Source organism: Ptychodera flava, chromosome 14 (assembly GCF_041260155.1).
Source record: "Ptychodera flava strain L36383 chromosome 14, AS_Pfla_20210202, whole genome shotgun sequence".
Classification (NCBI taxonomy): Eukaryota; Metazoa; Hemichordata; class Enteropneusta; family Ptychoderidae; genus Ptychodera; species Ptychodera flava.
This window is the reverse complement of record NC_091941.1, coordinates 10,629,227-10,655,391: the sequence shown is the minus strand read 5'-3', so window position 1 is coordinate 10,655,391 and position 26,165 is coordinate 10,629,227. Positions and strand designations below refer to the sequence as shown.

At 36.4% G+C, this 26,165-nt stretch overlaps 1 protein-coding gene across 13 annotated transcripts in view; it reads right to left on the bottom strand.

Annotated features, from left to right (window-relative positions):
* The window catches only part of LOC139149301 (phosphofurin acidic cluster sorting protein 1-like), a 77,294-nt gene that overhangs the window by 30,178 nt on the left and 20,951 nt on the right, over window positions 1-26,165 (bottom strand). For 4 of the 13 annotated variants that reach the window (XM_070720992.1, XM_070720995.1, XM_070720996.1 and 1 more), the window contains exons 4-7: window positions 17,016-17,141; window positions 5,728-5,875; window positions 3,765-3,862; window positions 394-465 (exon numbers count right to left, since the gene is read on the bottom strand). In XM_070720992.1, the coding sequence (XP_070577093.1) occupies window positions 394-465; window positions 3,765-3,862; window positions 5,728-5,875; window positions 17,016-17,141 (444 nt within the window). Of the gene's footprint in view, window positions 1-393; window positions 466-2,300; window positions 2,364-3,764; window positions 3,863-5,167; window positions 5,201-5,727; window positions 5,876-17,015; window positions 17,142-26,165 lie in introns of all 13 variants that reach the window. The other 9 variants (XM_070720986.1, XM_070720988.1, XM_070720989.1 and 6 more) reach the window with 3 other exon arrangements.

Here is a 26,165-nt window from a genome sequence, read left to right as displayed (position 1 = left end):
ATACACACCCTACTACTTGCAGTGGCATTCAATGAATACATACCCTACTACTGGCAGTGGTATTCAATGAATACATACCTTACTACTGGCAGTGGCATTCAATGAATACATACCCTACTACTGGCAGTGGCATTCAATGAATACATACCCTACTACTGGCAGTGGCATTCAATGAATACATACCCTACTACTGGCAGTGGCATTCAATGAATACATACCCTACTACTGGCAGTGGCATTCAATGAATACACACCCTACTACTGGCAGTGGTATTCAATGAATACATACCCTACTACTGGCAGTGGCATTCAATGAATACATACCCTACTACTGGCAGTGGCATTCAATGAATACATACCCTACTACTGGCAGTGGCATTCAATGAATACATACCCTACTACTTGCTCGAAGTTTGCCTCTTGATGGTTTCACAGATCTCTCTTGTTCTTCTTCACCCAACAGATCCTGTAAAGTTTATTGAGAAGCAGATGGTCAGTACAGTAATTCTGATTTTATATCAGAGAATACAAAGACATGTTTGCTACAAGAACCAAGAAAAGATGACACCATGATTGCATGGATACAGACACTGTTATGAATTGCTGACTCAAAATGAAATGTTGTGGGCTGTGTGTTCACCTAGGTAATAGAATGGAGAACGCTAGCTTTGTCTTGTACTGTCTTGTCACACATTCAGACAGTCAGTTGTCCATCTGACTTTAATGATTATACTAATGCATGTACTCATCTGAGAAATGAATATATAGATCTAGTCATTGATGCCGATTCATTTAAAGAAAAGATGACCATTTCACATGTACAATTAAAACTGGGATAACAAGTTATTTGTCAACTCCATAATAACCACACATGGGGAGTTTCAAATGCACAGCTATGTTTGTTGTTTGAACAATTTTTACAATCCTATGATAACATTTTCCAGATTTGCACACAGTTGGCAGTGTTGGATCATTCTGAGTATATGCAATGACGCACTAGGCTTTGATCAATGCTGTTAACTTGCAAAGAATTCATCAATACGACAAAAGTAGCCACTACACAAGCAACTAGCCAGCCATATTGGAAAGCATTTTAATGAAAACAAACTGTCTGGTGTTGAAGGTGATCCATATCTGAGAAATGGCAGTGATAGATGCATCACTAGATTCCCAGGCAAAACACCACATAAATGAATGCTTGAAACCAAACCAAACTAGTCTAGAATCCCAGTATGACAAATGAATGTGGATGTTATCATACATGGAAAGTCTTAGTTTTTTTAGAATCTTGCTGCCAAGCTAGTGGTTGACTATTACCATTAATAGGTATTTAGATTTGATTGGTGGTTGCTGTGAGACTGAATTCAAATTGTATATTGGGAAACGCTATCCTTGAGTGAGTTTGCTCTCAATCACTGTGTTTACAGTTTCCTCTAGTCTAGGTTGTGTGCATAGATGCAAATGCAGTCTGCTGGGCTTCTATCCAGCAGAACATTTAAGTCTGTGAATATTATCAGTGTATGCACCATGACCAGCATTCATTTAGTCTACAGCTCATACATGAAGCTGTTTGATTACACCTGTCTTTTGCATATTAAATCAACATTACCTGTATCAAACCCTGAATACTGCGATAAAACAGCAATTATATGGGTGGACGTCTGCTTTAAGTTTTGTATACATTCCTTCATTTCCCTAAACTTTGGGCATAGTCATTGACTTACTTGTACAAGTAGCACAGGTATAATTTATGGATGAATGCGCATTGGTGATGGATTTTCAAATGCTCAAACTTCATTCTTTATCCATGTGTGGACTTACTTTGAATTTTCACGAGAAAACTGACTTTTTAATATCATCATGTTTTTGTGAAGTGAAAATCAGATATTTGGGGTTTTTTTGACTCAGTCAACATACAGAACAGTGGTCGTTTCAATACCAGTAAATTGGAGGTCGTTTTGCTTCTCTATTTGAAAAGTTACTACAGTGACCCGAATTTCAAAACCTAAGTTTAAAACTTTTGTTTCAAAGGTGCTTACAACCTAAAATCTCCAGTACTGGCGAAGGGGCTACTTTTATTATGCATTCTGAAATCAAGTGGCTTAAAGCTGTTGTCATGCATAGAGGCCAATGTACCTGGAATGTATCTCTGATATGGATTTTAGAAAACTTCACTGACTGGTAATGGAGGTTTGGAAATGTTTGAAATGAATCACCAGATATGTTGTGTGGGAGAAAAAAAAACACATATACATGTAGCACCCGAAGAACCATAGCAGCAGAAAAATGTTGGGACATTACCTTGACTCTTGAGAGAGACTCATCATCAACTAAACCAGCCAGATACAGGGACACTGCACCTCCCTATCAAAATACCCCACACCAACCCATAGAAAAAGTTCATCAGACCGTGTTGGTCAAAAAAAATAACATTCGTATGGTTACTTTACAAAGAATTAGGTCTACTAGATTTATCAAGGGGAGAAAAGAGGTTAACATTGTATTAATGTACAGAACAAGAAAGCCCACATCACATACCCTTCAACCAACGTTTATTACACTTTTCTTTCAAAACCCCTACATAACCCCTCCAAACCAATCTGTATGTTAATATACACTCTTCAGTCATGCATGTAGTTGCAAAATAAATGAACCAGCACCATTTCTCCCATGACATCATGTTAAAATGCAACCTTTGCTGCATCCACATTCAAATCTCTGTAGATTTGCCAAGTTGCATCGGACAGTTCTGCATGCAAAATTTGCTCACAACTCTGCAAGCATAAATCATCGATAATTCCAGTCTCATTTTACCCTTACGGTAACTTCCATCCGCACAAAATTGCCTGTGATTCCTCAGTCAGAGTTCATCCACTATTCGAAAAGCAAAATGCACTAATATTACCATGATATACAATGCACCCATACTGCTTTGCTCCAGCAGCCTGACTACGCCCACGACCCCAAATTAGCCCACAGTTCAGTGTAACCTCAATTCACCAACAATTCCATAGTTGCAATTCACCAACATTCCAACAGCCAAAGTTCGCGAGCCAATAGATCAACCCTCCTCAAATGAACTTATCTATAAACTCATCTCCTCAACCTGACCAATTAAGACAGAAACTTATCAAGGCTTTGGTAATTAGCCCATTACCAACCCAACAAAATGCTAATGGCTAACCAGCCCGATACCTATCAATACATTCAGTAACTATCTAATTCTGCAATGCAGTCCAAAATTCCACTGAATCATTTGATTTTTATCAGATGAGCATTTTCAACCTAAATATCAGTCCACCATAGCATTGTCAATCAATAATTAATTAATCTGTGCACTAATGCATCCAAACTATCGGGTTAGCTCTACCTATATCAGCCAATATCTTTGCATTTCACGGGTACTGCGCCACTATGTACATGATACGAAACCACCTGTCTCAGAGCCCCCAACCCCCTTTTATTACATACAACATGCATTTCTGTAGCAGACACAAACGAGACTTTGGGTCACCAAGGATCAAATTTGCAGGGCTCTGTATTCCTGAGGCATGGCATTTTGATCAGCTCCATCTACGAGATGTGGTCAGAAATAGAAACACAAAACAGCATTCCTTGCATGCAAAGTACATTATTTGCCAGACAGGAGGCCTACACGCACTGCACCGTGGGGCAGTATGTCTATGACAAACCAATTAGTGATGACCTCAGCCCCTTACAACCATTAGAAAATAAAAACTTGTGATGTTGCATGCACTGTGATACCTTATCGGCAATTAGATCTCCGCTGTCGCTGCCCTCTTGATCCGAGGAGAAGGATTCCTCATCTTCATCGCTGTAGTTGTAGACGTCAGGTGAGCGATCTTATGCACAAAGGGAAAAGACAGAAGACGTACCGTTATTCTGCACAGTTTACAGGAAATGAAACAGTGCTGTCGATAGATTTTACAGGACTTTGAAAACATTCATGCAAAATGAACTAAGGTGACATGCACCACAGACATTTCACATCTTACGTTAATGGAGGAAAACACATTTCAAAATGCAGAACACTGAATTTATCGTTAAAAACACTAGAAATAGACACAAGAAATTCTGAATTTAGACACAACAAGTCTACAAATTTGTACCAGTTAAAATACAACTTTAAGAAGTCATTTTGCTCATTACAGAGGAATAACAAAAAAACATCGGCCATCAGACGAGAGAACTGAAGATGGAACTGATGATTGTGCATAGATTGACAATTCAGCTAGGATTTATCTTTTTGTTTTCAACTTTGCTCTGCACAGTGGAAAAATACAGAAATCTCAAGGTGCACAAGGACCTGACGACTGGAAAGATAATCCAGCGATATTCACTTCTTGATGGGGTGGAGACGCAGCTGTCATGATTCAGCAGACATACACAAGCTAGAAACAGCCTACTAGTTTTGATAGTCGTTCAAATTTATATAGTTCCACAATATTTGCTGTAACAAAGCTGAAAGTTACTCAACATTATGAAATATACTGGTATTTTAGCAAGCTGCAATTGGTTGAGAAAATGCTTGATTTGTCAGCATAAACACCATGGCAACAAATATTTCTTACAAGAGTTTCTTGACAGCTTTTTCCTTTTAATCGGTTTGTTTTGGCAATAATGATGCAAAAAATAAACTGCAAGAAATTCAGTGGATGTAGATACAGTATGAAGTCAGAGGAATGGTAAAACCCTGGAAATAATTCAAAACTGAAGAAAGTTCAAAGTTTATGGGCAGACTTTGACATAAAAATATGAATTGCATTTACTTAATCAGTAACAGGAGCAAATTTTTTCTAGCTTTTTACAGACACTTTCAAACAAATGTGATTGATATCAAATTACGATACTGACTTTTTGTACTGATGTGGTCAGACAAAGACTTGGAAAGGCACTGAAAATTTTCTGTCTGATCAAAGGGCCCTCCTTGTTGTGTCAATCCCAAACCCCCTCCAGTGCTGGTAGCCTCCATTTTGTCTCAGTCTGATAAAAAAGCGAGAGCTGCAACACGTGTGATAATTTTTCTGTGACATTTTTGGGAGTGACATTTGTGGGACTATCAGGACACACACACCGTCATGCAGATTTGGTGGTGGGATTGTACGCTGGTGAAAAATTGCTACGAAATGTAGTGGAGGAGTACCTACCAGACTTATGAGCTGGAGAGCCATGCAAAGAAACTAAAGAGAGAAGGACAGGAATAGAAAGGAGAAAACTACGTCTACATCCAACACTCAAGAGTTTTCACAGAAAATTGTTCCAGATTTGAAATCTGCTACAAAGTGTGATTATATGGATGATCGTTTAATTAATGTTGGATTTTTTACAGAAAAAAGGTAAAGACAGAATAAGAATAGACAAGTACACCACGACAATCAACTTGTGACACCAACGTACATGAACTGACACGACACCGACAGGCGACAAATCTATTCTAAGCTACAGTACCAATTTCACACCAGATGCATGTAATTGTTTTGTTAATAAAGAATGGGTTAGACCAGAGGCATGCAACAAATTTTGTTTTGTCTACAAAATGCTTTGTGTGTTATTTCACATGCAGTATGGTATATAAATACATGTGTTCATCATAAATGATTGACAATAATTTATTATTATCACCATCAAGGCCATTAATAATGATATACAAAGCCAGTCTGACTTTTGAATTTTCATTGTTAGCATGTATGTAAATGAGGGAGCGTACCATTGCCTCTACGCTTCCGCCTAATGTGGTCCTCTTGATCAACAGGTTGGCTTGCTAAACCGTACACGAATACCTGTGCTACATGGGCCCGCCCATCTTTTGTATTGCTGTATAAATTTAATTCATTGTCCACAGACTTCTGTAAGACCTGCAACAAAATGAAAACAAAAAGTTTGAAATGAGCAAGGAGACTCGCCAAACAACCACTTTGACATTGATGATAGTTAAAAGGTTGTTTTGATTTTTTTCGCATTGTAATTCTGCGAATCGTACACCAGTATGTCAAAACACCATAGAAGACGGTTGCAGAAAATAATTCAAGTATAAAGGCACGGTTTCGAAAGTCGATGACTTTATGCATTTGGTATGTCAAAACGATTTGCAAAGCAACTGACATACAGTGATTAATCATGTTTACAGTGCGTGCCATGATTGTATTCTGACTTTTATGCTGATGGGTTTATTTTCATGGTGATTCTCAAACATACTTATCAAAACTTGAACAATTACAATAAAGTGCCCTCTGTATCAGAGATATCACCACAAACCAGTAGCTGCAGCTTTTAGCAAACATTCTCAGTATCCTTGATCTGTTTATTGCATACACAGATGATTTCCAGTTCTGTTTCTGACAGCACTGTGAAAACGCTTTGCTTGTCAGCACATGTTGTGTGGGTGATTGATGCATCGTTTATCAGTGATGAGTCATTTTGAATCCAGACTTTTAATTTCCTTCTGCTTAGATATCGACGCAAATAAATTGTATGCCTATAATACACCAAGTACAATATTCAAATACAGAGGCAATGGCTCTGTGGCATAAAAAGAATTTTTCAAGTGATGTTGGCTGAGTTTTATACACGGTATTTGTTGGTTCAATATCACTGAGCAGATAAAGTATCAGTTTCAGAGGAGGTCTAGACTGGAGTATATTGTTTATCAATTTGCTCATGGGGATGCACCAGGGCAACAAGATTTGAAATAAAATCTCTCAAGCAATGCACAGTTGATAAACTTCAGGATCAGTAAATGTTGTACAATGGCCTGAGAGATCACATGAACCATAACACAGACTGCAATCCTTTGAATTGTATTTGCCGGTATTTTGTGACATTTTGAGGGGCTGAAATCTAAAATTGTGATCAGAAATGTTCTGAAATGACAACATACATGCACAAAACATACAACATCTATGCACAAAACATGTGCAGTTCCCCAAGTATTAAGTGCACTTAAAGCTTAACATCAACAACTTAGATGTCTCTCAGTAAAATTTTCTAGGCCCACTTGACAAGCTGTTAACCCTATCAACAAAATTCTCCATGATATTGTAAGTAGGCACAAAAGATCTTAACTTAGTTTACGAAACACAGATGTTGCCCTGAAAAACACCACTCTTTGACCCAATTCGCTGAACACATTCATATATCAAATTTTGTTATACATAATGACAGAAAGCTGTTACCTCATTCAGTTTTACACTTTCCGTGCAAATGTTTGCTTTGTCACCACTGTCACAATCAGCAGTTTCAAATGCATTTTTTGTCAAACCTGATCCGATGTTGTGTAAATGCAATTTTAGTATGTGGCTGCATACTGTTCCATCCACGATTTCAAACATTGCAATCATGAAAAAATACTTTGATAAATGTGCTGTGTGACCTACAAAGCACAGTTAAATTCTGTGGTTTGTTTCTCAATTGTACAAAAACGATTACTAGTTCACAACTGAAAAAAACAGGACATATAATGCTCGCTTATCATGAAAAAATGATTTTAAAATGATATTTCGGTAACAAACACATCTCTCACACATTCACCAATTGATCAAAAACCTCTCCTAACTTTGCTTCCCAATGTCAATGCAAACTGAATACATATCATTGAAAGCAATTTCAGTCCTGCACAGATGACGGGTAGAATTTCAAAGCTGAGTGGCATCCTGTTATTCAGATTCCATTCCTTAAAATAGTTTCTAGCGTTTTCCTTCCTGACGTTGATGAAGCCAAACAATGAAGTCTTCCCACCTATGAAACCCTGAAAGTGCACACACACACATCCTTGAAAAGTGCTGAAAAAATAAACATGTTTATGTGACAGAGTCTTTCAAACATTCATTTGCAAGGTTTGTAGTTATTAAACAATTACGCATGACGAAGGCTGCTTTCACATTCTTTACACACAAAGGATTAATTGCTAAAAAACTACTTTTACCATAAAAACCTCGTGTAGATCCAATTTTTTGAAAATGTAGCCTTGTAGGTATGATTCATCCTCTGACTTCTCAGAATAGAATGTAATGTTTACATGCCCTTCAGAATGAAAAGAAAGTGTAGTCTAAGATTTGGAGCATCCTGCCTTGTTTTGGCAAAATGCTATGTATGCATTGCTCATTCCGAGTATATTTGTCAATGCCGTAACTTTCTATTGCACCATTTCGGATTGTTAGATATACCAACTGTCCATTATTTTGAGCATGAAGGAGGATGTTGGTGAATTAAGTATGGTAATGAAACTTTCACTTCCTGTTGATGCTAATACATTTGAACAAAAAAAAGTTTTACTTCAATACACACACTGGGGTACATCCAATGGGGTACAGATATTTCACGCATTAATATACAAGATGGCGATCATGCTGTGATTATGATGTTTGTGATATTGATAATGATGATAAATTTTGATGATATTGATAATGATGATGATGATGATGATGATAATGATGATGGTGGTGATGATGATGGTGATGATGGCAATGAAGATTGTGATGATGATGATGATGATGATGATGATGATGATGATGATGATGATGATGATGATGATGACCCTGACTGCGACGATGACCCTGACTGTAATGACGAGAGTGCTGATGGTAGGGTTGATGGTGACATTTGTGATGGTAGTATCAGTAATACTGACGATACACAGGGTGTCAAGGGAAGTCAGAAGCTGGTACCAGTAATCCATCCCATGTATAATAATACTGACGATACACAGGGTGTCAAGGGAAGTCAGAAGCTGGTACCAGTAATCCAGGCCATCCCATGTATAATTCTATGCATCTATAATTCTATGCATTCTATGCATCATCAAGGCAGTTACACTCCAAATGCTAACCATGACAATTACATATTTGTACAACTGTTAAGAAATGTTCATCCTAATTTTAAGAAATTACTTATCAAATTTGACTCGGTATAACTGCTTGTGAGAGTCCCACTGTAAAACATTGTGTATTGTTTGACATATGGATAAATGATGATGTCATTCACGTCATGTGCTAATCTACTAATTGATTACAATGATCAATTTCACCAAGATCATTTTAATGACTTTTGCCGCCTGATATCATGGAATCAATCATAAAATTAAATTACAACCGGCATATTGGGGAGCAAGTACATATGGTGTTCTTACATCATCGTATATGAGAGAGAGAGGTGGCAACCAACGAAATTCACAAATAAAGGTGAGTGTAAGTACTTTCCTAGCAAGGCTGGCTGGCATATTTCTGTTTTGTATCACAGCCAGGACAGGGAAAGGACAGGAATGTGAAATTTTTATCACCAATGGGCAAAGAAATATTACTTATTTGCCAGCCAAGCAAATTGGAAAAAAGTCAAACATGTCAGCATTTTTGTGCAGGGATTAGGATTTGGTTGTTTGCCTGGATTTGCTAACAAGGAAGGCTAAATTGGAAGATGGAGTTGGGGTTGGGGAGAGGGGAAAACTAGTTGGGGTGGGGTGAATTTTCAAATGTGGTACAGTTGCAAACAGGTACCACTTCTGCTCATTATCATTTTTGTTCAAAATATCTTCAAATAGCCTGAGTGCAAGTATAATCACAACTTTGGTCACTGATATGAATGACAAGAAGTTCCTTACAGAAGCTGAAGAAACCAACACCTGAGACGTCGACCTTGGCTAGAATCATGCTGGACTGGTTTATTAAAAAGAAGGAAAACATTTATGATATTTAACTACCAAGGGTGGTTGATTCTGATGAATGTTATGTTTTCTTATTGAAGATACGCTGAGTTTCACCAGCAATACCTGTAAATGTCCTTGCACTAAATTTGAAAAACACGTTGTGTAGGAATGTCTGAACAATTTTTGGGTTTTGGTCATTACAATACTGTATTAACAAAATGCCACCATGGTATTAGCTATTTTTGGTAATATCATAGAACAAATTCATAACACATAAGTATTGTTCCCGTGTCCTCTTTAGCAGATACAAGTCAAGGCATGTGTGAGGCAGATCTCAATAACAAAGGGCTTTCTGCCAGCTATTTGGTCATATCACGTAATAAACAGTAATTTCTAGTCCATTTTCTCTTATCTTATGCTCTATTTTCGGTAAAATAACTACGAGATTATAAATGGCAAAGGAGGGTAGGTAGGAGAGGATGTAAGACATCCCTGGGGAAAATTAGCATATACAGTCAAACCTGTGTATAGTGGTCACTAAATGGACCAAGAAAAAGTGACCACTATATGGAGGTGGCCTTTCTATAGAGGGTGGGTGTAGCATTACTTTCGGTGTAGGTGGTGCACTAAGTGGTGAATTTAGGGAAAGATAAAAGCAATTATAAAAGTACAAAACATAAATCTGTTTAAAAAACATAGAACAGCTGTTTAGTTTCTGAAAACTTGTAATGCAGATGTAAAATCAGTAAAAGTAGACTTATTTCGTGTTTTCCAGTCTGAGCATTTTTTGATAGAGGTCATTGAGAGTCAGATATATTGACCATTATATACAGGTTTTGTACCAAAATGGAGCAATTCCATGTGACCACTGACCACATAAGAGAGGTGGCTGTTCTGTAGAGGGCCTTTAACATGTAAATGCCACAGGACTGCCACAAAGCGACCACTATAGAGAGGTGACCGCTCTGTAAGGGTGACCACTATGACAGGTTTGACTGTATGGTAGAAATAATCACCAAGTAAAGCGAGGTCATTATTTGTGCTAAATATGCTAATTTTTAAACAATACAATAGGTCTTGGATCTGTTACCACATGCTCCAGCAGAGTTTATAAACTTATTATAATATGACGAAATATGGTAACAGTTACAGTCGCTATTCCAAAAGTGGGACGGGGATAAATCCTGAAAGTTTTAAGGGGCCATGTTCTAGAACACTTTAATAAGAATCTGTGTGGTCATGCAAACACTCTAGGGTCTATGGTTAAAAGATGAAAATCTTTTTATTTTTGACACGCAATTATGGCTCTCAGATTGGTATCATCATATCAGAAGGCCAAAAAAAGCCATAAACTGAGTGGAACTGACAGACTCTGTGTCTGGATGTGTATATAGATATAATGACTCTAGAAAATTTATTTCTCTACCACAGTTGTCCCTCTGGGAAATATCAATGCCCACAATCTCACCATGTTTTTCAATATTTATGTTTGTATCAAGCAATCTAACAAATATATCACTCAAGCACTTCACTCAGTGATGATCTCCTTTCACTTATATCATACTTCTGTAAAAAGATTAATGTATGACTTTTCCTTGACTTGGTTTTATAGCTTCATCAAAGCACTCTGTAGTTATCTTCTTCAATATCTCCTGGTTGGAGAACAGTGATTTGACAGCATTCAGTATGCAAATGTTGTCATATGCCACTACACATTCATTTTCAGTGTTTAATATTCAAATCTCTATTCTTTTGCAGTGCGCATTACAAATTGACGGCTGAATATTTTTGAGATGAGACCTGCCAAAGCAAGCAGTGAGCCCCTCATGTCAGTAACGACTGTTTTAAATGAAAGCAAGTAGTTTTCCAAGCATGTAAAGCAGTTTAAAGTACATGTACACCATGGCATTAATTTATCTATTTCTCAAGTGGGCAGGATATTTACCCTCTCATTTACAATGATCACATCAGAAAAATTCAATGACAACCTTTAGAGATCTAATCTATCATGTTTTGTATTATTTATTACATTGATGGCACAAATACTGTGATCTGATTGGCCAAGACGTGAAGATAAGCATTCTACATTTGCAGCATAGCTTGGTTGGAACAGGCACGAGCTTTCCCTTTTTTGATATTTCACACCAAATTTCATTGCAATGTTGTGACATCATAGTAATAAACAACCTCTGAAATGGGCTGCGGCATATACTTTATTTTGACCAGTTCACTCAATATATGCACTAGCTATCACTAATGCACATATGTAATGAACTGAGCAGAATCTCGTAACATACTGTTGCTGGGTGTGGTTTATTTCTTAAAATACCAGTATTACACGATATTCAATATCATGTACATGTAGTTGAAAGAGAGAATGGAGAAAAAATTCAGAGGGATTTAAGTACTTCAGAAAAGGATAATCAATCTCACTTTTCCTCTTAAAATTCAATCCTTTCAAATGTTCTGTCAATTTACATGGCACACATAAAGGTGTAAATTACACATTTCACTCATGAGAGGATGTAGTCGCCTGTCTTTCATTTCACTGATGAAAGTGGCAATTATTTCGCATATATTTGACCAATTTAGTTGTAGAGCATTAATCAAATGACAGCTAACCATACTCATTTTATTTAAATGTAAGGGTGTATATCACCTGCTGATATTGTAGTTTCTCCATGGCATCTGGATATTAATGTAATTTGGTCAGTTTTCTCACTATATCATTTCCTGTTTGAGAACGCTGTTGTCAAGAATGTTGTCCATCTGATTTCAAAACCGAAACTTTTTAAAGCGACATCAACATCAACCTTTACGCGCACAGATGTCAAATTTGACTATCAACAGTACGCTATCCAAACAGGATGCTCCAAATTCCTCTGGCTATGACATTCCCTAACAAGGGCTGTATTATTCATGGCTAGGCTCAGTGCATCTAATGATGTAGCTTGACTGCCAGTAATTACCGTCTTCTTCAAATTCAGGATGAAATGTACTATTTTCATTGCCAATCATATCGTGCCCTTTACTCTTTTTCTGATCAAAATTCTTGATTCGCTGAGTTTTTCCCCTCGTTATGGAAAAATATCTTTATGTTGGAAGGCTGAAGTACATGACTCGGATTAACAAAGGCCTGGAAATCATATTCCTATATTAAAACGAACAACTTCTCCCAGGTACAACCATCCCTGGGGATTCAAAAGTTAGAATATACAGTGCATGTTGCTTGTAAAATGGGCTGTAAATCAAAGTGACTCTCCGTTATCAAATATTTGAAATTTAAATCAGTCAATCTGGAGGCAATCCTGGAAAAGGCTCCCGTTCCCTCCTTTTGAACATTCCCATTTGCGATAAGTGACCACAAAGCACTCTGGATGTGGCATACTTCCATTAGCTGGCTCATGTGTGTTTGACATTTTAATGAAAGCTGTTCCCTGCTTGACTTCTCTATCCATCAAAGTGACTCTGTCAATTTCCTCATTTCATGACTGACCCTGCAAATAAATGCTACGTAGGAATGTTGGTGCACAATGAACCATGTTGATTTGCATTCCCTACGTTGTATGATTGATTGACGGTATGGTCACCCAGCAGAACGATACAGATTTTGCATCAACTTTCATAGTTTAAAAGAGAACTCTCTCAGTTGATTTGAAAGAAAACTTTCTCCATATTTTAAAATCAATTTCCCACACGATAAAAGCAGTACAGCTGAAGATGCAGATGCAACAGGGTAAAGAGAATATGAACTACAAATATCTCAATTATCCGTAACCCTTTCATGATGATCACCCCCAGAATTTCAGTAAAATTCCAGTGTTTTCCACAGTAAAGTTGGTTCTGTTTATTGGGAAATGGGGGTGAATAGGTTGAGAGCAGTGTCATGACCCACTTCACACGGTATTGAGCCATACATGTAGCACAGGTGTGTTGAGATGGGGTTGTGATGTGTGTTACAAAGGTACAGTATCATGATGAGTGTTGACAAGATGATGCTGTGACAGGGATCATGGGGTGCAATGTGATAAGAGGTGTCAGAAGGCACAAGACATATCATGACCAGCAACACGTTTAGCCCTAAGTTATGTCTGAAGTCTTGTTGTCACTGAGTTTGGGATTCAATGTGATGCATGTGAAGTTGATCAAAGCAGATGATGTTACAGATTCAAGTCATATACAATTCAAGTGAATTGTGCATACATGTACTCAGGCAATGACGTTTGGTTATATTCAGGAATTGACATTTGACTGTACTCAGGCAATGACATTGGACTTAGCCTAGAATCCTATTCGTCCGCTTGCCTCCGTACCTCCGGGAATGGGTCGGAGGTACGGAGGCAAGCGGACGAATAGGATTCTAGGCTACGTTGGACTGTGCTCAGGCAATGACATTGGCTATACTCAAGCAATGACGTTGGACTACACTCAGGCAATGACATTGGACTATACTCAGGCAATGACATTGGCTATACTGAGGCAATTCGTTGGACTATACTCAGGCAATGACGTTGGACTATACTAAGGCAATGACGTTGGACTACACTCAGGCAATGACATTGGCTATACTAAGGCAATGACGTTTTACTATACTCAGGCAATGACATTGGACTATACTAAGGCAATGACGATGGACTATACTCAGGCAATGACATTGGCTATACTAAGGCAATGACGTTGGACTACACTCAGGCAATGACATTGGCTATACTAAGGCAATGACGTTTTACTATACTCAGGCAATGACGTTGGACTATACTAAGGCAATGACGATGGACTATACTCAGGCAATGACATTGGCTATACTAAGGCAATGACGTTGGACTATACTCAGGCAATGACATTGGCTATACTAAGGCAATGACGTTGGACTATACTCAGGCAATGACATTGGCTATACTAAGGCAATTCGTTGGACTATACTCAGGCAATGACGTTGGACTATACTAAGGCAATGACGTTGGACTATACTCAGGCAATGACATTGGCTATACTAAAGCAATGACGTTGGACTGTGCTCAGGCAATGACGTTGGACTATACTAAGGCAATGACAGACTATACTAAGGCAATGATGTTGGACTATACTCAGGCAATGACATTGGCTATACTCAGGCAATGACATTGGCTATACTCAGGCAATGACTTTGGGCTACACACGGCAATGATGTTGGACTATTCTCAGATGATGACTTTAGGCTACTAATGTGTAATGTCTCAGAAGCTTAGGTAATATGCAGCATGTCAAGAAATTTTCAGCCAATTGGTTGGCTGAAGCTCACTGTTCCTATTGAATTATATCTGAACTGCCAATCTGATAGAAAATAGCCCTAGTTTCAGACTCCTAATTTAAAAGTTGCTATAAATAATGACAATCCACCAATCAGATGAATCCTTTCCAAGCAGCTTCATCTTGCAAGATGATTTTGTTTGAACGAAATACAGCCCGAGTTGAAAGCATATAGTTGGGTAGTTGCAATTTTGATAGTCAGGATTGGTATCACAAAGGTAACTTACATTGATTTGAGCTGTGGCAGAAAGATGAAGTTTAGAAAAGACAAGGTTGCACCTATGAACTGCTTAACATAAAGAAATGACGATGAAATTACGAGATTTCTATCTTTACGGTGGTCTGTTTGATACAGCAATCTGCTGAACAGTAACCTACTTGCACAATTACAACACTTCCCTTTTTGATGGAAACAAGTTGGCAAACACTTCAAGCAAACAAAATGCATGTTTCTAAAAACACAATTGAGACAGCCTTTTGGTTGGGTTAATAAATTTCAGAGAAGTGCATACAAGCCCTGAATTGCAGTTCATATAGTCTGTACATTTGACATTTGCTCCTAGTCAAAACCTACAATTCACAGTCCCCACGTAATGTCATCGTACACACCTGTGCTTCAGACTTCTCAGTCAGTGAATCTTTATACATCCTCAGTTATTTGCTGTCTTTGTTAAGTCTTTTCAATGCATCCACCCTGTCAATTTTCATTTACGCACAGGATGTACAGACCAAACACTTGACAGTTGCTGTGCCACGGAAAGCAATCAAGGCTCCTTGTCAACTGTATATGCTGCACGGAACAACCTCATTGTCGCTTGACTCATCGTAAATATATGTCTCAAAAGCTCTGACAAAGTTAGTTTTGTTTATGCTTGACTGTTGGCATACTCTAGTATATGTAAATGAACAGACAGATTAACAGGGAAAGTAATTTACATTATTATGATTATAATTCTATCATGCTAATTGACGACATACTGAAAATCTTCACATAAAAGAATGAAAAATACAACTTTTATTCTTTGGTTTTCTGTTTAGAATGAACCTGTTCAAATAATATTGTTCAAATAATTCCATGCTAATCACTCTTTGATCACCACATTGATGTTTTTTTTTTAAATATTGTGTACATCACAGGTAGAGGGAAGCACGTCAAAATTGAACTGAGGTCTTTTTTCCCCTCTGGATGTTGCAGACAATGTAAAGTGGAGAGACTGCCTACCTGAGGATTCTAACTGATTTGAAAGACAATAACAGTGCAGTCACTGTTTGTGTCTGCTGTTAAAATAAGATCTTGCATGAGCAAAGCCTGAAGTACCGTATCATTTATGTACGGCATGAAGAACAAATAACTACTGCACAAGGGATTCTCGGTGTGACAGTCTCAAATGCCACTGGTTATAAGGTAAGGTAAGAGTCTCATCAGGCTGACTGACCAACATCACAATTGACATGGAAGTGTGAACACATTGTACTGCCTAGTGACTAGCATTAACCCTTTGAGTGTTGTAATTTTCCCACCAAAATTTTAGTGCAACATTTTACCAATTTTTATGAAATTTCTGTAAATTTTTTGATAATTTTGGACTCAAAGTTTTTGGCAAAAATTAGAAAAAAATTGACTGGGGTAAATTTTATAAAGCTGACAAAAATTGGTGCTCAAAAGGTAAATAATGGCACCTCAATATTGGTTACAGACTAGGACCATTCCAATTTGGCCAAAGTCTTGGACCACGACAATTGGATGATCCCACTCACCCACTGGCTTAATTCTGAGGCAGCTACATTATCTAAAGTCTGAAACTCATATACCTGCCACATTTTGTAGGTCAACACATCAGCTACAGCCTGTGACCATGATGTGGCTGGTTCATGAAAGGGGAGACAGTCTTTACCTGGGGATGTGGCTCTAGTAAATTTCTAGAGAGTTTAAGATGTGCAATGCTGCCATTATACAGAGATGGAATACTTGGATTTGAAAGGGCACGGTACGTTCTCTTGGTCAGAGAATAAAAATTGTTTTAATGATCACTGAAAAGAGACTTCAAATACACTGGATATGGACTGACCTGTGACATGCTAACTAAACCAACTGCTAAAGTCTTGAATCCTAATATGGTCCTATTCTTGTAACGTTTTCTTCTTTGAAGCATTATTTGGAGTTTGTTGCCCTCTCGTTTCAGAAAATGAGGATACTGAAAGAGAGAAAAATGCAAATACAAAGTGACATTAGAATTATGAAAATGGCATCTGGTTGATAAATCATGGATTTACGGTAGGAGCTGATGTAAATGTAGACAGATTTGCATAGCAAGTGGTGATTGATGTGTGATACACTGGTGCTGCACACTGTACCGGGACAAATTTATCCATCTGACAACTGTCCATGATATAACCATGCTTCATCAGCTGTAGGTTTATATCATTTAACTTTTGCTCTGTCGGTAATAAACAACCAAAACTTAACTTCCTGTTCAACTTCAACATCGAAAATTGTGTCAAAAACCCAGTGTTCAACTTGTTGATGCAGCCTCTATGTGTATCATACACAATGTTATTGTTGGGGACTGAATTTTACTCTGGTCAAAAATTCACACGTCATGTATCACATACATAACATACCTAATAATTTGCTGAAAAACATTTTGAAGTTGAAAAGCAGCAATGTGTATACAGATCTGCACAAACAAACAAGTGCAAACATTAGACACCAAAAATTTACTCTGTCTATATATATATATATATATATATATATATATATATATATATATATATATATATATATATATATATATATATATATATATATATATATATATATATATATATATATATATATATATATATATATATATATATATATATATATATATATATATATATGAACGAGAAACTCAAGTGAAACACTTGATTGAATACATACATATTGCCATTTGATTATTGTAAAATTCCATTTATTCACATTTCATTAAGAGGCCTTTGATAAATGTATCTACATTTGATTAACAACAATAACCGGGCATACTATTCTTTGTAGCATTGTTGGATATTTTGAAAGGGTTCATTACGACATGCCAAACTCTTCATGAAATAAATTTTGTTTTTGTTCTCCTTTCATTCATATCAGTTTATTTCTTGTGAATATTATTCATTAGAAAGAAGAACAGCTGATGTTTTAACAGGTTTTTTTTTCAGTCAATTACAATTAAATGCATTGTCAAAGTAACAGTAGTAATGTTGGGTAGATGCCCTTCAAGTCTTTACTATGGAATTAGAGTAGCCCAAGTCTTGAAGTGTGCTGGATGATAGATATGTATCAATCTACTTAAATTGTAGCAGTGAATGTAGTTCATAGAATTTTTATTATTTATTGGAGGGGGAGGGGAGGGGAGGTGAGAGGTTACCAGAGTGTATACTTTTGCTCACCATGCTGGACATATAGTGTTGATAAATAGACACAGCCTACTGTAACAATAGTGTATGGTGTAATTTTGAGGTTAATTTTCCAAAAGCTTATTTCCCTGGGAAACAACTAAAAATCAAAACAAATATTTTTGAAATTGATTGAAGTCCTACACTGTTTCTGAAGAGGACAACCTGAAATACCATACGTATTTTCAGAAATCCTTTTCAGTCAAGTCATAAGCCATATCTTACAGTTAAAGCTGTCAGCTTAATCATACATGTAGCAGTTAATCATGCATTCAGTCACAAATGCCTGTTTTGCCTGCAGACAAGCTGAACATGTCATCCATGTTTTTTATCACTAGTATACATTAACATTAACATGTACTGTCTTTTTACCAGCCATAAGATCTCCTTCCGTAAATTCTGACAATTATTTATGTTCAGGTGTCATTTCCATACAAGGATAATTTAGATTGCTCTGAATGATGTTAGTAACTTATGCCAATGGCAATGGGAAAAGTACACATCATCTGGAAATGGTCCTACACAACTTTCAGATACAAGCACATCCTCAGGATGTACCACGCAAAGTACAAACATAGATTTTACATGTTTTGATGTACACCACATACACAACATTCAGACATACAGATACATGTACGCCAGTTTTATGAGATGTACCGGCAATCTCAAACAACAAAATGTACAAATAACTTTGTCTACAAATCACTTGTCCATAGAAGTAACTATGAGCAAGTCCATGTTCATACCATCCTGTCTATCATAACATTGGTCTAGGGAAATGGAATAGATGTACTTTACAGTTCCTGTAAAATATTACCAGTATCCACATTTATGATAGTGAATTTTATAATATCTTTAAATTTCACAATTATAACATAGCATGCATTGTCCATGGTGAGTGCATAAACACAATACATGTAGGATTGTAGGTATGTAACATAACTCACAGCACAAAGGAAGCTATGAAAACAATAAGGTTAAATTGAGAAGTAAAATTTGAAATAAAACAGCCTTAAAAGTTAGTTAAAACCCTTTGGGCTAAGAAGTTCCACTGATGCAAATTTTTACCAAAAAGGGGCTTGGGAGGGGGGTATAAACGGACAAAAAAACTATCCGGTCGTAGACAATAAATCACCAGCAACATTGCTGTTGTTGGTTGATATACAGTGATTGGAAACCACAGCAATGAACCTTGAGCTGATGATAATTACCATGGAACAAAATGTAAACTCATGTTCAGAGCTATAAATGCCAAAAGTAAGGTCATAAAAAATTGCTTCCTATAGCAAACATTAATGATCCCAACAAAAGGAGAAATGAAAAATTCATATTGTAACAATCATAAATCTTCATTTTTTGTATTTTTTTTAAGCTCTATTGTATTTCAAGGACCTAGGGAAAAAACCAGGGAAATTTTCAATGTTTCTTGATCAGCTACTGCCTTGATTCAAAGACTGCCAATCAACAATAAGCACACACTAAAGCCAAAAGCTTTGTGTTACACTTCTGTAATTCTATCGGAACACATGAGCAGCCAAATTTAGTACCAGCAAAACATGTGACAGGGGAAATGATAAATTGACTTGTTCTGTTTCCAGTCTCAACACATCCTGTAACTATTTCTATCTACCAGAAAGGGTATCGCGTCAGTGAAATGTGACAACTGCACGTCACTGATATGCATATATGTACACGTAAAGGTCTGCCATGGCCTACAGGCTACACCGTGCGTGAAAAAACACAACCAAAGCTGATGAGTCTGGTACAAAATTTGGACATTTTGGTATTTAGGATTCAGAAGCTTGATAGCAGATATATTTAAGTGGTTGTCATTTATTAATCACTTAAAGGGTAAAAATATTCTAGACAGGCCATGTGTTTATATACTCCTCTGTATAATGTCACTTGTTTTTTTATCAACGTGCTACACACCATATCCTCTGGCTACTGTAAACCGAACAACACTTGAGAGCTTTAAGCTTTGGCCAGCAGACAATTACTTGAATGTGGATGTCATTGAAATTTCAATGGGTTGGAATGCACAACATTGACTTTATTTGAAGAAACACAGAACAAGAAAAACAATGCCAAGATGAATTGACGAGACAGGTTGAAACAACCCCGCTTGATTGTCTCTCTGTATGAAGGTCGGATGACCGTTAATTTCACATGACATGCCATAGTTTTGCAGGACGAAAACGTTGAGTGAATCTTTTTTATATTGTTTTGAGCCATGTCAAGAACAACTCTGAACGAACTGAGATATACTAGGGTAAATTTATAGGTTACATCTGAACAGTTTTTAATGTTAAATGTCAACACTTATCTTGCTATATATGACACTCATGCTGTATATATCTTGCAGAATTGTACCCTGCCTCTCAGGAATTGCTATTAAAGTTGGTCAAATTTTTTCACTCACAATACTGGTACACATAAATTGTACAATCTTATCACAGAGTAATTATAACATACTTCTCTTTCTTTATTTTTATATTATTTTGTTTTCAGAACGTAAGTTCTGCAACTTTCAGTGTATATTGACCCCAGTAATTGTTAATTCACCGCTGACAAAGACGATAATTTTCAGCATGTTGAATATAGTTGATCAGTGATTATTGTTGTGTGACTGAATTACAACTGTAATTGAACTTCAAATTGTAAATTGCCAGGTGTGTCATCCAGTGACCTTGAAAACATAAAGCCATAAATAATTAACTCCTGGCAGCATACTATCAAATGCGGAAGAAGGCAATATTTCTTCTTCTCATGAAAGCTAAGAAAGCAAAATATTGTAGCCATATTCCTCCCAATCTTCAATTATCAGATTACCAGTAAGAAATTATAAATGCACAACAAATCAAAACAAATAGTAAAATCAATACAGCAATTTTTACATGACTGACTCTGGATCTTCAGCTACCTGTATGTTTGCATCAGGTTGATATTACTATTAACCCATTCATCACCATGGTTTGGCCCAAATTTGATGTTATCAATGGTGATCATGGACCTGTTCACAGTGAATAGGGGTGAACAGGCTAAACCCTGCCAATGTTCTACAATATGTAGCTCTACTTTTATTTTCTCTAGGTACAAAGACATTCTAGAAACTGATATCATATGTAATCCTGACACTTTAGGTCATTATTTTATTGAAAAACTTCAATCCAAAAATATGTTTATCAAATTTCATCAAAAAGGTTTTTTAAAATACCAGAATTTAATATCACTTTGTTTCACAATTTAGATTGTAAGATATTATCACGATTTTACTAAGATATTAATTTCTTCTTGCATTCTATTTTAGGGTAGTCTATACAAAAACCAGTGTATGTAATCTTAGTGCTACATTAATGCTATGATCACTCTTGAGTTTTTTCTAAAAATAGGATCTAGGTCAGGTATGAGACATTTTTTCATCTGGAGCTTAACATTTTCTTCTGGCTCATGTTCACATTGCCTCTATATTTAGTCATGTTTATGCGGATATGTGTGACCATCTGTGACCCAATACTGTAGAATTACAGCTTGGTGTACATATACATATCCATCCGCAATTTATTTGGATTCGTTGCATATATATTTCATTTCTGAACAGTTTCACATTCCAATATGACATAGATGTGTGTCTGTGTGTGTGTCTGTATATATATATATATATATATATATATATATATATATATATATATATAAGCACATATATCAAATTGAGATAAAAGATTTACTTAGCTGCTGTATCATTTGTGGTTAACAATACATCTACTCTTAGGTTATATGAGTGGTCCAAACACAAACACTGTATCATATATTAGGAGCCAAACAAAAGATGTATTTTGCAAGTATCTATTCCCCGGTGAATGACATAATAATTGCTACCAAATTAGTTACTAGTAACTGAATACTACAATTTAAAATAAAATCAAATTTGTTGAAAGGAAAAATTATAAAAACATTTCTGTATTCCACAAGGGTATGTTTTCATCTTGACCTAGTTTTCACAGCCACACCTCTGCAAAATTGTGTTGCTCAATGCTATTGACTATGAAATCTAATCTATACATGTTATTTATGTGTGTCCTATAACAAGAGCCTAACCAATGCACTGAAGATGCCTGAATGAAAAATGGCAGTGAATCCAGGCTACTCAAAAGATGGCTGAACACATTGCTACTGTAATAACTTTGCAGAGTAAATCATGGATTTGAGGGCAGCATGTTAACCTCTGGTGTATCCAATCTGGAATGTAGTTCATGGTTGGCATGCAAATTCACTGCCAATTATACTCCATGGTGATTGCTCCCAGAGTCTCCATCCTTAACACTGACGTTTGCAAAATATGAACCATGGAAACGAGTATGGCGAGCATCATCAGTGTACGGATGACGCACAATGGCTGCTATGACAGCTAGTCCATTGTGATTGATCAATCACACTGAACTGGGTAGCATATGGAAAATACACTGAACTTCCCCCTTAACGATTCCCGCTACCGGGTCAAGTAACGAGTTCAGAATGGAGTGTTTTTTGACAGATTATATGAACTTGCAATATGGCGTACTCTTCAACTGCACTTCATCAAAATCATATTTCTGTATTAATCTATGTGCAGTGCACAGGGGGCAAAAGTCAAACTCAACTCATAGGAAAACAAACTACTGTCCAGTGTAATGCATATTAAATATTACAGCAACTCAGCAAAATCTGCACAAAACTATATATTTGACAGTCTGCTGTATACTACGGAAATCACCAAATGGGATTTATTCACACATATATTCAATTACAGGTCCATTGAAATGTGAATCATCCATATGTGAATCATATATCATTGTATTAGGGGCTGTTGTTTTCAAATTATTTTGGAAAAACAATGATTGCTTGCTACTGTCTGGCTGTTTGTGAAAACATACAGAGACTGATAAGAAGAGAATTTGAAGGTCATCACAAAATAGTTCAAACTATGATAAATCCTAACAACTGAGAGAAATACAAATGTTTCTATCCTCGGGTAATTTGAAATCAAAGCTCCATGTGAAGTTCTGGTAGTAATACACAGGTACAGAATTTGTGTTTGTCCATTTGCATTTTGTTGGTACCAAGGTTATACAATACAAATGTACCAGGAAATGCAAACTGGCGTGCCATTGTATTACACTTCTATTACATACGGTAATGCCATTGATTTCCAGGTACACAAGATTCTGAGAAAGTAACTATTTCAGATAATACTGAACAACTTGCATAAATGATTTATTTGAAATGGGTTCTGTTGATACTATGGCATAGCTATCTGAAAAACATTGCAATCTCTCACTGCATACTGTAAATCCCTCATAAGCATTACTGATTTGGATAAGGCCATGTTTCCGGTATCAAGCCTCGGAAAAATTAGGGTAGATAGGTCATAGATACTTTTTAAATTTTGTTGGCTGAGACCAACGCAATACTGTAAATTTTAGAAAATTCACACAAAACAAATGTCTAGGGTCGGTAGGTTTTTACTCATTAGGTCTGGCTACCTTAAAAAAATATTTTTTTCATTTGGCCTAAACCAACAATGTGTAAAATACAGAACCTTCATACTTCAATTGGATATGATGTGTCCTGTGAACTTCTAAAAAATTACTTAGCACATCATTACGCACTTTGGAAAAATGTTTTTCCAATTAACTGCAATGTACCAAGAACTGACATATGTGTGCACCCTACGAATAAACATCCATTCAAAAATTACTCTGCATCAGACTGGTTCTCAACTTCATACTCTCTGAGCAGCGTATCTTTCAAAGTGGAGAAAGCTATAAATACTGCCTCGAGCTGGCTCTAGATGAGTCTCTATACAATGGTGACAACCAAGAGCATAATGGTTGCTATGGAAATACCAAGGTTACAAGCTCAGTAGCAATTATGTGATGAGTGAACAATTTAAATCTTCTACAGCTGCTTCCCTCTCTCTTTTTTCCTCTCCATAAAATAACGATCATATTTCAAGTGTCACCGATCGTGACGCTTGAAACTAAGACTGTTATTTTTACTATTTCAGGTACAAGTCCAGTGATGTACAGTTGCATCCCAGATTTACGTCCGTTAACCCTATAGAAGCACATTGAAATGTCTAAGGCCTGATATTCTGAATAATACGATTGCTCTTGTACAACTCTGTTCTATGAATGTGTTGTTTATAATTTGGACTAAACTCACCACTGCCAACAACTAGCACTATATATTGATTGTAAATACCTCTATACAAGTATACCGTTTCCCATTTCAACATTTTGCATTATTTAGTTCTGACTACGGACATGTTGAAACAACTGGCAAACATAAGAAGTACATAACAGAACTGAGTCAACTGAGGCTATTAAAAAAATGCAATAAACTTTTAATGGAATTCTAAAGATATCATCTCTGTAGTATCATCCACACGTCTAGCGCTTCATTTTACAAAAGTAAATTGGAATCTATTGACAACAAACGCTGGTACTGATTATGTATTCCACCGCCACTAGCCATTCACTTTTACATTTTAGAAATGGATCAAAAAAATAGGGCTTGTTCCTGGAATTGTAATTCCATCTAAAGACCTGGCTGGAAATCAACACTGCTGAACAGGAAACTCAAGTCACATATAAACATGACATTCTCTGATTTGAACATTCTGTATAACAGAGAATGAAACAGAAAACGTGATTTACATCATAATTTGTCCATACTGTACACTCTAGTATCACACGCATTTCTTTTGAACACCACATCCATCACACACAGTACACCCTAATCTTGGTACACTGGGTTAACAGAGTCTGGTAACATGTGTACATTATCAGCTTCTTACATGTTCATAACTATGGTGTACTGAGTATCTTGGGCTGACTGAAATTACCATGTAAAAATATTGTCAATATATGAATGGAAGTTTTCATTGTTTTCTTTAAACATTATTTACTTTGCAAAATAGATACACTGGAAATCTCAAAAGCTAATACTATCATATTCTACACAGTGTTGTCTGTCTCTATACACAATATGTACTTACATACTTGAACAACTTTATGTATGCTCCACTGATTGTTGTATATTATGAAGCCTCAAAGGACTTTACAAATGTCTATAAAGTCATTTTACAAAGATCACAATAACTATAATTTAATACTAAAATGTAAATATTATCAAGTATTCTTCCACTATCATAAATCTGCACGTTCAGCCACCTTGAAAATGAAAGACTGAAACTTTGCTCAAACTTTCCTAAAGCAAACTTCCAACCATTCTCTTTCAAAATCAAAAATAAAGTCAGGGGGTCACCATGCAAATTTTAGTGCAATAGAAACAAATTACCCAATATTTACCGATATTTGAAATTAAAAATGGCCGCCATCCCCGCGTTATCTTTATGAGGGAAAATGAAATTTCTGATTTTCAAAAAAAACTTGGCAGGTGAAAATTTTATTTACCCCATCAGCTTCGAAATGAGCCCCCACAAGTGGTAGGTCAAAAGAATATTGCAAAAGTTTGAGAGTGTAAATATCTGTTCCCAAGGCATGTGCATTATACCTTATTATATAAATTCACACTTCAGCTATTCACTGCAGATACCAAATTTGCATCCACAAACCAAAGTTAATTCTTGGGTATCAAAACAAGTTTCATTATCAATAAATAATAATTTATATAAAATAAATATTGTAAGTTACAAGAAAGTAAATTTACCGGTATTTTGTCACAGTCATCAGTCAGTAACATGGTTTGCTACTGAAAATTTGAAGCCATTTTTAAACACATAC